The sequence below is a fragment of the Mesoplodon mirus genome (assembly GCF_964341445.2).
Source record: "Mesoplodon mirus genome assembly, chromosome: 4".
Lineage (NCBI taxonomy): Eukaryota > Metazoa > Chordata > Mammalia > Artiodactyla > Ziphiidae > Mesoplodon > Mesoplodon mirus.
Genome location: NC_138979.1, coordinates 125,196,094 through 125,209,883, shown reverse-complemented (window position 1 = coordinate 125,209,883; position 13,790 = coordinate 125,196,094). Strand labels below are relative to the sequence as shown.

Here is a 13,790-nt window from a genome sequence, read left to right as displayed (position 1 = left end):
ATAAGACATAATCTGATTTCAAAAAAAATTAAAATATAAAAAAGTGCATATGAAAACTGAGAAAATAAGTTCACATCCAGAACTTATTTTTAGCTCCTTAAGTCACTATCACCCCTAAACTGTAGGCTCTGAGATCAAGATGTGTGATCAAGGTGTTACTCCCTAAATAATGAATGTAAAAATGGTCTTTTCTAATTTATGAACTTACAGAGAACAATGCTGGATACATAATTGACCATTAATAGAAAAGGACCAAGAAGAATTTGTCACATATTATATGTAGAGGGTCCATGGAAAAAATATAAATGACCTGTACATTATTCCACAGAAAAAAACCTGGAAACTTCACACAAAGATGAAAAATTCTAGAACTAAGATTCCTAATCTTTCCTTTGTGTACACTTAAAGGCAACTGTACTAAGAGAGAGAAAATACTAGCAAACAGAATCCAACAGCACATTAAAAGGATCATACACCATGATCAAGTGGGGTTTATTCCAGGAATGCAAGGATTCTTCAATATATACACAAATCAATCAATGTGATAAACTATATTAACAAACTGAAGGAGAAAAACCATATGATCATCTCAATAGATGCAGAAAAAGCTTACAACAAAATTCAACACCCATTTATGATAAAAACCCTCCAGAAAGTAGGCATAGAGGGAACTTACCTCAACATAATAAAGGCCATATATGACAAACTCACAGCCAGCATCGTTCTCAATGGTGAAAACCTGAAACCATTTCCACTAAGATCAAAAACAAACAAGGTTGCCCACTCTCACCACTATTATTCAACATAGTTTTGGAAGTTTTAGCCACAGCAATCAGAGAAGAAAAACAAATAAAAGGAATCCAAATAGGAAAGGAAGTAAAGCTGTCACTGTTTGCAGATGACATGATACTATACATTGAGAATCCTAAAGATGCTACCAGAAAACTACTAGAGCTAATCAATGAATTTGGTAAAGTAGCAGGTTACAAAATTAATGCACAGAAATCTCCTGCATTCCTATACACTAATGACGAAAAATCTGAAAGAGAAATTAAGGAAACACTCTCATTTACCATTGCAACAAAAAGAATAAAATACCTAGGAATAAACCTACCTAAGGAGACAAAAGACCTGTATACAGAAAAATAAGACACCAATGAAAGAAATTAAAGACGATACAAACAGATGGAGAGATATACCATGTTCTTGGATTGAAAGAATCAACATTGTGAAAATGACTATACTACGCAAAGCAATCTACAGATTCAGTGCAATCCCTATCAAACTACCAATGGCATTATTCACAGAACTAGAACAAAAAATTTCACAATTTGTATGGAAACACAAAAGACCCTGAATAGCCAAAGCAATCTTGAGAAAGAAAAACGGAGCTGGAGGAATCAGGCTCCCTGACTTCAGACTATACTGCAAAGCTACACTAAACTAGACAGTATGGTACTGACACAAAAACTGAAATACAGATCAATGGAACAGGATGGAAAGCCCAGAGATAAACCCACACACATATGGTCACCTTATCTATGATAAAGGAGGCAAGAATGCACAATGGAGAAAAGACAGCCTCTTCAATAAGTGGTGCTGGGAAGACTGGACAGCTACATGGAAAAGAATGAAATTAGAACACTCCCTAACACCATATACAAAAATAAACTCAAAATGGATTAAAGACCTAAATGTAAGGCCAGACACTATAAAACTTAAGAGGAAAACATAGGCAGAACACTCTATGACATAAATCACAGCATGATCCTTTTTGACCCACCTCCTAGAGAAATGGAAATAAAAATAAAAATAAACAAATGGGACCTAATGATACTTAAAAGCTTTTGCACAGCAAAGGAAACCATAAACAAGATGAAAAGACAACCCTCAGAATGGGAGAAAATATTTGCAACTGAAGCAACTGACAAAGGATTAATCTCCAAAATTTACAAGCAGCTCATGCAGCTCAATACCTAAAAAACAAACAACCCAATCCAAAAATGGGCAGAAGACCTAAATAGACATTTCTCCAAAGAAGATATACAGATTGCCAACAAACATTATGAAAGGATGCTCAATATCACTAATCATTAGAGAAATGCAAATCAAAACTACATTGAGGTATCACCTCACACCAGTCAGAATGGCCATCGTCAAAAAGTCCGCCAACAATAAATGCTGGAGAGGGTGTGGAGAAAAGGGAACCCTCTTGCACTCTTGGTGGGAATGTAAATTGATACAGCCACTATGGAGAACCGTATGGAGGTTCCTTAAAAAACTAAAAATAGAACTACCATATGACACAGCAATCCCACTACTGGCCACATATCCTGAGAAAACCATAATTCAAAAAGAGTCACGTACCACAATGTTCACTGCAGCTCTATTTACAATAGCCAGGACATGGAAGCAACCTAAGTGTCCGTCAACAGATGAATGGATAAAGATGTGGCACATATATATAATGGAATATTACTCAGCCATAAAAAGAAACGAAACTGAGTTATCTGTAGTGAGATGGATGGACCTATAGTCTGTCATAAAGAGTGAAGTCAGAAAGAGAAAAACAAATACCATATGCTAACACATATATATGGAATCTAAAAAAGAAAAAAAAATGGTTCTGAAGAACCTAGGGGCAGGACAGGAATAAAGACACAGACATAGAGAATGGACTTGAGGACGTGGGGAGGGGGAAGGGTTAGCTGGGACAAAGTGAGAGAGTGGCATGGACATATATACACTACCAAATGTAAAACAGAGAGCTAGTGGGAAGCAGCCACATAGCACAGGGATATCAGCTCGGTGCTTTGTGACCAACTAGATGGGTAGGATAGGGAGGGTGGGAGGGAGGGGATTTGGGGATATATGTATACATATAGCTGATTCACTTTGTGACACAGCAGAAACTAACACACCATTGTAAAGCAATTATACTTCAATAGAGATGTTAAAAAAAAAAGAGAGAGAGAAAGAGGACAAATAAGAAGGTCAAGAATATTTCCTTTCTGGGTTATTTTATTAAACTTTGTTTACAAATTTTAGAAATGTTTGATCTAAGAAATCTGGGTTAAAACTGTCCAGCGCTTTTCACGTAGCAGATTCATGGCACAAATGCAACTAAATAGTTGAGGCAATCATGTAATAAGCAACTTTGAAGAAATGTGTTCTATTTGGGTACTTTTATACACTGTTGGTGGGAGTATAAATTGCAACAATCATTTTGGAAAGCAATTTGGCAATATATAGTGAGACCTTTAAAAATATCCTTACCCTTTGACTCAAGAGTTCTATTTCTGGGAATCCATTCTCAGGAAATCATCTGAAACATGCAAAGAGATCTTCTTCCAAGCATTATTTACCATGGTGAAAAATGAGAAACAATCTAATATGCCCACCAACAGGGAAATGATTAAAAAATTGTGGTAATCCATAAGATAGTTATTTTAGAATATTTACCAAGAATGCCTTTTTACTTTTCCTGATGGCGATTTTTTTTAATTTTAAAGTAATATATACTTATTGTAAAGAAACTTTTAAAAACATAAATGAAAAACTAAAATCCTCTTATTGTCTTTTTTTTTTTTTTTTTTTTTTTTTTTTGCGGTACGCGGGCCTCTCACTGCTGTGGCCTCTCCCATTGCGGAGCACAGGCTCCGGACGCGCAGGCCCAGCAGCCATGGCTCACGGGCCCAGCCACTCTGCGGCATGTGGGATCCTCCCGGACCGGGGCACGAACCCATGTCCCCTGCATTGGCAGGCAGCCTCTCAACCACTGCGCCACCAGGGAAGCCCCCTCTTATTGTCTTATACTCTATCCCCAACTCCTAAAGTTAACTATTGTTAAGTTTTTATGTGTAATTTCTAGAAATTTTCTAGTCATATACAAAGTTACCTAACAAACATTTATATATGGGTAATCCTTTGGTTTGCTTTTAACACAAGTGGGGCTATATTCAATTTGTTGCTCTTCAACTTTTTTCTTACACTTACTTTGGGTATCATTCCACATCAGTACAAACAGATCTCCCTCATTCATTTAAAATAGATGTTTCAACATATATCAGGTCCTAAATTGACAGATATTTAGGTTGATTACACTTTTCTGCTTACAAACAATGCTATAACTAACATATTTGGACACATAACTTTATATAGTAATGTGAATATATTCATTTCTAAGAGTAGAATTTCAACATTTTAGGCATCCAAAGTTATTGCCAAATCACCCACCAAAAAAACATTGTACTGGTACCCTCTTCCCTACCTCTCCAAACCATTCAAAATACTGGATACTACCAACTTTTAAATCTCTGCCAGTCTGGAAGATAAACATTTTAATTTGCATAACTAGAATTATGAATAGGGTTAAGCCACTTTTCTACTGCACGGTTCATCTTTTTCTTATAGACTTATAAGAGACCTTGGTACAGTCATGAAATTAGCCCTTTGTCACATGTGTTGTAAATAATTTTTTTTTCAGTTTGTTTTTATTTTTAAACAATGTTAATAGTATTTTTTACTATCTAGCAAATTTCTCTATTCCTCCCATTAGGGTTCCTGAACTTTATATATGCTTCAAAGGTCCTTCCATCTCAAATATTTTTAAAAAGTACATGACTTCTCCTATTCTTTTTATAATTTCATTTTTACTGAGAGCTTTCAACAACTGTAAATTAAAATATAGATATATAATTATTTACACAGTTGGAGCCCAATTAGGTAAAAAAAAAAAATAGAAAAATACAGCAAGGAAATAAAACATTGACAGTGATTATTGTTGAATGTTAGGATTATATATGATTTTCTTTTCTGTAACTCCCAAATTTTCTACAATGAACAGGCCTTACTTTTATAATCTTAAGAAAATAACATTTCTTAAAATCAAATTTTAAATTTTTCTTAAGTTTTTGATGGTACTGGTTTCAATTCTCAATCAAGTATTGTTTGAGTACCTCACCTAGAGTCTAACAGTAACACTAAATCTAATACTAAGGCAGAGATTTGTATTTTCTTTTAGCTCCATTGACATGGATGACACAACAGGAGAAAATCTTAAACTGCCAAACAGGGGTTAGCTGAAAGCAAGAATTACGGTTCCATTTGGGAAGTTACTTTGAATAGTTATCACAATAATAGTTACACCTATTAGGTACTTAGTATGTGCCAAGTATTCTTCACTACATCTTTAAGAGATGGGTACCATTATTATGCCTATTTTACAGATTGGGAAACTAAGGCACAGATAGGTTAAATAACTTGCTCAAACTATGAAAGCAATTAAACGTGGTAGACTGAATATAAAAAGTCTGGTTCCAGAATGGCCATTCTTAATTTCTAAACTAAAATGCTACTTTAAAGCTATTTAAAATGCTATTAAGTGCTATTCAGGTGGCATCTCTGAATCTCCAAGCTGAGATTTCCCACATATAATGCCAGTGCACTACCACACATAACAGTGCTCTGAAAAGCTGGGTAATAGCAATTACTTGTCACATAAACTATGGCTTACATTAAATTATTTTAAGAGTAAAAGCTAAAAGTAGTGGCAGATGCCTATGATTTCCCTGGCCCATCATTTGTTCTCTGCCTCTCTGCCAAAATCTGAAAAAATCTTGAAAAATGTGCACATTTTTCTCCCACAATGCTGGGGGATGTGTTTACTACATCATCTTCAACATGGTACCTGCATAAGTTATTCCCATTTGGGCTATATATTTCTGGCAAGACAATTTTTAGTGCTCTGTGTGAAGCTGAAAGTCAAATAGAAGGTAAACAAATAGGAAACTTCTCATTCTCACAGTTTAGATGGGAATGAACCCTTCTGATTCTGAGCTGTACCATGCATTAGTGATAATAATTTCATGCTTCCTATTCTGGCTTTGCATTTGTCAATGTTACTGCTTCAAAGGGCCCTTCAGGTACCTAAGAGATAGAAATATTTTCAACTTACTTTTGTGTTTTTTAATAATAAAGGAGTAAAAAGTACATACCTGACCATAAAAATGTAGGCACAAACGTAAAGGAAAGGCATACAAAACATTTTCTATAAATCTACCTTGTCCTTCGTTAGTACCTGTAAGCTTTTTTGAGTATAAATGGTCAAACTGGACTAGCAGCACCTCTGAGAAAAAGCTTTTAAGTTGGCAGTAATTTTTAAGAAATAATAGTTTAACTACAGATGATCGGCCATAGATTGCCAGCAATAAGAGCCACAAGTCTGAAACCCAGGAACTCTCTACAATCAACTTTTGATGTTATGACTGCTTTCTAAGGATTTACTGAACAAAATTGACCTTAATTTTCTAATCTGTAAAAATGGGGATTAAAATAATTGCTCACTAGTGCTATAAAAAATGATATTCCTATTAGAAACTACTAGGACACTTAGAAATTGACAGAACAAACAATTTACCTTACAAAAAAAAGAACTGCTTAGGTTAATTTATGAACATAGTATGTTTGGAAAAACACAAATGTGAGTTATGATTAATATCTCTTAATAGTATATGTTGATAAATTTCAAATGGAGGGATGTGATCCACAGGGACAAGATAGAGTAACCCCAAAGAGCAGAGACCTAGGAGAAGGTTAGCTAAAAGTTACACAAAAAGGGCTGAACTGGCCCTTTATTACATAGACTTTTTAATCTCTCACTCTTGCCCTGCCTGTAAGAGCCACTTACTTGCCAGGGATGAAAACACTGAATCTTAGATGACTGGTTGGTCACTTTTGGGATCTTATTTTTAGAGGAAAGTAAAATGGGAAACTAAGAGACCCAAGGAAGATCACAAATGGGTACAATAAATATTTCTAGAGATTTGGAATAACAAAATAAAACTTGTACTTACAACTTGAGATTCACGAGCTTTAGGAAACATTTTGGCAACATTGAGCCCATCAATGACAATATCAAAAGGAGGATGGTATTTTACAAAGTTCTGAAATCTCTTAAGTTCCTAAAAAAGAAAAGTCAGATAAGATATTAATAAGAACCTAGTAGGGTCTTTATCATAAACACACTGCTATGACTTTCATTATTGTTCTGGTAAGTCAAAATATTCATCCCTTAAAAATACACACACACACACACACACACACACACACACGCTTTCAAAATGAAATCTGAAAAGACCAGCCTAATAGATGCAACTGCATGTAATTATCTGATACATCTTATAATCTCATAGTGTTTTACACTTCACAAAGTACTTCACATGGTATTTCATTTGATCTGTAACCAGTTATCTAGTCTGCTACACTGACACACATGGTAGTCAGATGAGAATAAAATGTCAAAATCCCTATGCCTTGTTCTATAAGCCATAAGCCAAGGAGAAGCGAATCTCAGATATGCCAGTCTATCAGTGCAACCATGTTGAAAAAACAAGACTCTATAACTTGTACTCCTCTCTTGTCATCAAGAGGATTTGGTTACTTATGGCTATTTTGAAGAGTTGAAAATTCATTCATTCATTCAACAAACATTTGTTGAAAGCCTCATTCTATTGAAAATGGGCACTGTTGTTCATGGTGTCCATAAACTGTTAATGTGGCTACCTTGAGAACACAGGTTTTGCTTCCATCACTGTAATTTTATTGCAGTGGTGACAATGAGACATGTGACATATTTTTTGCTAGGTTCATAAGTAAAAATTGGATACAACAAGGTTTTTCAATATTAGAAAAGATGAAGGAATAAATAGCAATGTGCTTGCTATATTTAACTTCTGGGGAAAAAAATTTGTTGAGCACCTACTGTATGCCCAGCAGTTACCAAAGAGACAAAACCCCAACTTAATGGAGCTTGCATTTTAATGGCAGGAGACACACAATAAACAAGTTAATATATTAAATGTCAAATGTAATGAGTGCTATGGGTGGAAGAAAAGGAGGAGAGGGAGTTCCACTCCTGGTAATGACGGAGTAGTCTGTAATGGATTACCAGATAATATAATATTTTCTATATAAAAAGTAACTATTTGAAGGTACTAGAGAATGACCAAAAGCAAGCAGAAATTGGAGGGCACACAACATTTGAAAGAAGGTTTGATGGTTTTAAAGCATGTCTGAAAATTCTTTGACACTCCTCCCCCCTCAAAAGGTAGAGTCTAACTCCCTTCACTTGAATAGAGGCTTTTCTTTGTGACTGCCTTAATGAATGAGTGTGGCAGAAGTGACACTGTGTGACTTCCAAGGCTGGGTATTAAAAGGCAATACAGCTTCCATCTGGCTCTCCCTTTTAGGATGCCTGCTCTTTGAACCCAACCATCATTAAAAACCCAGGCAGAGGTCATGGGTCATGTACAGGAGTTCTACCTGACAGTCGAACTGAGTCCCAGCCAAAAGCCAACATCAACCATCAGATCTATGAGAGTGAGGGAGATTTCAAGATGACCTTAGCCTTCATTTGATTACAACAGTAGAAGGACCAAGCAAAAATCACACAACTCAGTTTAGTCAAACCCTAGAACCATGAGATGATATAATCATAATAATAATAATAGGTGACTGTTTCTGTTTAATGCCACTACATTTGGGGTGGTTTCTTATCTATTTACGGATAACCAGATAATAAGTGAACTGCAGCAGGAGAAATTTGCCTGTATGTGGCTTTTTGCCAGAGGGCACTCTCTAGTCAGCATGGTTGGCAAGGGCAGCTGGAAATCAAGCAGAAAGCCACAGACTGACTGGTTTGAGAAATGAGAAGAGTTGGAGGCTGCCAGAGAGGCTGGGAAGTTACAGAAAGAATGCTAGAAAAGAGGGAACTGCAAAAATCTGTGTATAAATCTGCCCAAATCCTTGGCTAATCCTTGATCTGTACATGCGTGGAGGAGACTCCAAGGAGCCCAGCAAAGAAAACAACAGATGAAAGACTTAAAAGACCCGAACAAAGATTTCAATTATTATCTACTGCAAGAGTGGCAGTCTGGGGGCTTCCCTGGTGGCACAGTGGTTGAGAGTCCGCCTGCCAATGCAGGGGACACGGGTTCGTACCCCGGTCCGGGAAGATCCCACATGCCACAGGGCGGCTGGGCCCGTGAACCATGGCCGCTGAGCCTGCGCGTCCGGAGCCTGTGCTCCGCAACGGGAGAGGCCACAACAGTGAGAGGCCCGCGTACTGCAAAAAAAAAAAAAAAAAAAAAGAGTGGCAGAGTCTGAGTCTCTAAGTCTAACCAAGTTTAACCATCTGGTAAAGCAGAAAATCAATAACCTCCAGAGGAAGATAATGGAATCCAGAGCCTTTGCAAGATGCCCCTCACAATGTCCAACATACAACTTAAAAAATAATAAACATGAGAGGAAATAGGAAATGTGACCCATAGTCAAGAGAAAAGAAAGTCAACAGAAATCAATCCAGGTCCAGATGCTGGAGTTAGCAGGCAAGAAATTTAAAGTAGCTACTATAAATAGATTTAAGAATTTAAAGGAAAATATAGTTATAATGAATGGAAAGAAAGGAAAAAACAGAAAATGGAAACTATAAAAATGAACATTCTAGAGCCAAAAAGCACACATGTGGAATAAAATATTCACAGGGTGGACATTACAGCAGATTAGGGATGGGAAAAGTAAGAGTCAGTGAACACAAATGACGGAGCAACAGAAATTATGCAACTGAAGGAAAAAAGATCGAAAGGAAAAGATAAATAAAGCCTTAGTAACCTGTGGAACAATACCAAACAGACCAACATATGTGTCGTTGGAGTCTAAAAGGAGAGGATGGAGAGGAAAGGAGAAAATAGAAAAGGGAATCTGAATAGTGGCCAAAATTTGATGAAAAATATAACTTATCTAAGAAGCAGAGCAAACTCGAAGCAGGATAAATCAAAGATAAATCAAACATGCAGGAGTGATATATATGACAACAGTAGCACAAAAACCAGGAAGTGTTTGGTAAATGGAATTCTACTGCTACAAGGTTCCTACATTTTATGTGAAATGGTATAACCTAAACTCTAAGTGGACTAGGTTAAAGATTAATATTATAATCCCAACTCATATATTTAAAAATAATACAGAAAAGGCATAGATAAAAAGCCAACAGAAGAATTCAATGAAATATTTAAAAAATTTTGATTAACCCAAAAGAACATGAAAGTAGGAACAGAGGAACCAAAAAAAATTTTTTTGGATAAATATAAAACAATAGCAAATTAAAATATTTAAATTCAACCCTATCAAAAATGCTGTTTATAAGAGACATACTTTGTTTGTTTGTTTGTTTGTTTTCGGTATGCGGGCCTCTCCTGTTGTGGCCTCTCCCGTTGCGGAGCACAGGCTCCGGACGCGCAAGCCCAGCGGCTATGGCTCATGGGCCTAGCCGCTCCACGGCATGTGGCATCTTCCCAGACCGGGGCAGGAACCTGTGTCCCCTGCATCGGCAGGCGGACTCTCAACCACTGTGCCACCAGGGAAGCCCCATACTTTGTTTTTCTTCCAATTTTATTGCAATATAATTGACATACAGTCCCGTATAAGTTTAAGGTGTACAGCATAATGATTTGACTTACATACATTATGAAATGATTACCACAATAACTTTAATGAACATTCATCACCTTAATATACACAAAATTTTTTTTAAAAGAAAAAAAATAATTTTCTCTTGTGACAAGAACTCTTAGGGTTTACTCTCTCTTTTTTTTTTTTTTGCGGTACACGGGCCTCTCACTGTTGTGGCCTCTCCCGTTGTGGAGCACAGGCTCCGGATACGCAGGCCCAGCGGCCATGGCTCACGGGCCCAGCTGCTCCGCAGCATGTGGGATCTTCCCGGACCGGGGCACGAACCCGCGTCCCCTGCATCGGCAGGCGGACTCTCAACCACTGCGCCACCAGGGAAGCCCAGGGTTTACTCTCTTAACAACTCTTATATTTGACACACAGCAGGGTTAATTGTATATTTATCAGGTTATACATCATATCTCTAGTACTAATTTATCTAAATAACTGGAAGTTTGTGCCTTTGGACTAACTTCATCCAATTTGCTCTTCCCCCACTCCCTGACTCTGATAACCACAAATCTGATCTCTTTTTCTGTGAATTTGTTTGCTTGTTTTTGAAGTACAGTTGAACTACAACTGTATGTTAGTTCCTCATGCACAACATAGCAATTTGATATTTCTATATGTTTCAAAATTATCACCACGGTAAGTCTAGTTACTATCTGTCACCATAGAAACATGTTACAATATTACTGACTACATTCCCCACACTGTACTTTTAATACCCGTGACTCATTTATTTGGTAACCGGGAAGTCTGTACTTCTTAATCTCCCTCAACCTATTCCTCTCAGCCCCCACACTCATCCCCTCTAGCAACCACCTGTTTGTTCTCTGTATCTATGACTCTGTTTCTATTTTGTTATGTTTGTTCATTTGTTTTGTTTGTTAGATTCCATATAAAAGTGAAATATTAGAGTATTTGTCTTTCTGTCTGACTCATGTCACTTAGCATAATACCCTTTAGGTACATCCATGTTGTTGCAAATGAAAAAATTTCATTCTTTTTTATGACTAATATTCTGTTGTGATATATACATATATATATATGCATGCATGCCACATCTTCTTTATCTATTCATCTGTTGATGGGCACTTAGGTTGCTTCCATGTCTTGGCAATTGTAAATAATGCTGCAGTGAACAATGGTGTGCATATATCATTTCAAATTAGTGTTTTCATTTTCTTTGGATAAATACCCAGGAGTTGAAATGCTGGATCATATTGTAGTTCTAGTTTTAGTTTTTGAGGAACTTCCATACTGTTTTCTATAGTGGCTGCACCAATTCACATTCCCACAAACAGTGTAGAAGGGTTCACTTTTCTCCACATATTCACTAGCTCTTGTTGTTTGTTATCTTTTCAATAACAACCATTCCAGCAGGTGCGAGGTGATATCTCATTGTGGTTTTTGTTTTCAATTCCCTGGTGATAGTGATGTTGAGTATCTTTTCATGTGCCTGTTGGCCATCTGTATGTCTTCTTTGGCAAAACGTCTATTCAGGTCCTCTGCCCACTTTTTAATTGGGTTGTTTGTTTTTTTAATGTTAACGTGTATGAGTTCTTGTATATTTTGGATATTAACCCCTTATCTGATATATTGTTTGCAAATATCTTCTCCCATTCAGTAGGCAGCATTTTCATTAAGTCATCAGTTTCCTTTGCTGTGCAAAAGCTTTTTAGTTTGATGTAGTCCCATTTGTTTAAAATATGTAAATTCAACCCTATCAAAAATGCCGTTTATAAGAGATGTACTTTAAATATAAAGACATGGATAAGCTGAAAGTGAAAAGTAGGAAGAAAATACGTATCATGCATCAGTATGCTTAAGAAAGTCGGAGTGGCAACACTAATTTTAGACAAAATAGATTTTAAGAAAACAAGTATTACAAAAAATAAAACGGTACACTTTGTAATGATAACAAAATCAATATATGGGGAAATCATATTCATAAATAAGAACAGAGCTTCGAAATACATGAAGCAAAACTTGACAGAACTGAAAGGAGGAACATAAATGTCTATAATCATAGATGGCAATTTCAACTTTTCTCTCCATAACTGATAGAACACATAGATAAAAATCAGCAAGGAAAAAGAAGACCTAAACTACTATTAACCACTTTGACTTGATTGATATCTAAAGGACAATATATCCAACAATGGCAGAATATTTCTTCCTTTTAAGTACACATGGAACACCAAGACAAACCACAGCTCTAGGCCATAAAATGAGTCTCAATACATTTAGAAATATTAAAATCTGAAAGAGTATGTTTGCTGATTACTCTAACATACACACACACACACACACACACACACAAAAGTGGACCCTTGTACACTGTTGGTGGGAATGTAAATTGGTGCAACGACTACAGAAAGCCAACAGCAGTACGATATTTAGAAAAGTTCCAAGTATTCCTGAATAATACTTCTAAATAACCCTTGGGTTAAAAGAAATTTACACAGGAAATTAGAAAATATTTTGAATTAAGTGACAGTAAAATATTAAATATCAAAATTCATGCCTGCATTAGAGCAATACTTAGCTTTAAATGATTACATGAAAAGAAGAAAGGTCTAAAATCACTGATCCAAGTTTTCACTTTAAGCTAGAAAAAGAAGAGCAAATAAATTTCAAGAAAGTAATAATAATAATAATAAAAAAGAGTCGAATCAGAGAAACAGAAAAGTAAGAAAACTAATAAGGGAAAAAGTTGGAGAAAAAAATGAACCCCCATCTCTACCTCACATCACACTCAAAAATTATTTTGTTATAGATAAGTCTAAACCCAAAAGCCAAAACTATGAAATCTAAACCTAAGAGCCAAACCTAGAAGAAAAGAGAATTCTGTATAACATCAGGATAGACAAAAATTTCTTGGGTAACACAGTCATCACCAATATTCACACAGTGCGCCTCCTGATATGATGCCTCTGACAAGGATACAACAGCATTTTGGTGATATTCTTGCCAAAAACGCATAGCCTGAATCTAATCATAAGGAAATATCAGGTGAACCCAAATGGAGACATTCTACAAAACACTAGGTCTATAGTTTAAAAAAAAAATCAAGGTCCAAGAAAGACAAAGAAAACTGGGATTTTTGTTGCAGATGAAAAGAGACCAAAGAAACAGGACAACAAAACCCAATGTGTAATCCTGGATTGGATCTGGGGGAAGGAGAAACTTACAAAGGACATTATTGTGACAAGTGACAATTGTGACTGAGTATCAACCGCGGATTAGATAATATCATTGTAGCAAAATTACAAAGAGGA

At 36.2% G+C, this 13,790-nt stretch overlaps 1 protein-coding gene across 4 annotated transcripts in view; it reads right to left on the bottom strand.

The window, feature by feature from the left end:
- The window catches only part of PRORP (protein only RNase P catalytic subunit), a 123,581-nt gene that overhangs the window by 65,462 nt on the left and 44,329 nt on the right, over positions 1 to 13,790 (bottom strand). For 3 of the 4 annotated variants that reach the window (XM_082617397.1, XM_082617395.1, XM_082617396.1), the window contains exon 5: positions 6,855 to 6,962. The exons of the other annotated variant lie outside the window; for it this stretch is intronic. In XM_082617397.1, the coding sequence (XP_082473523.1) occupies positions 6,855 to 6,962 (108 nt within the window). The remainder of the gene's footprint in view (positions 1 to 6,854; positions 6,963 to 13,790) is intronic. 4 annotated transcript variants of the gene reach the window in all.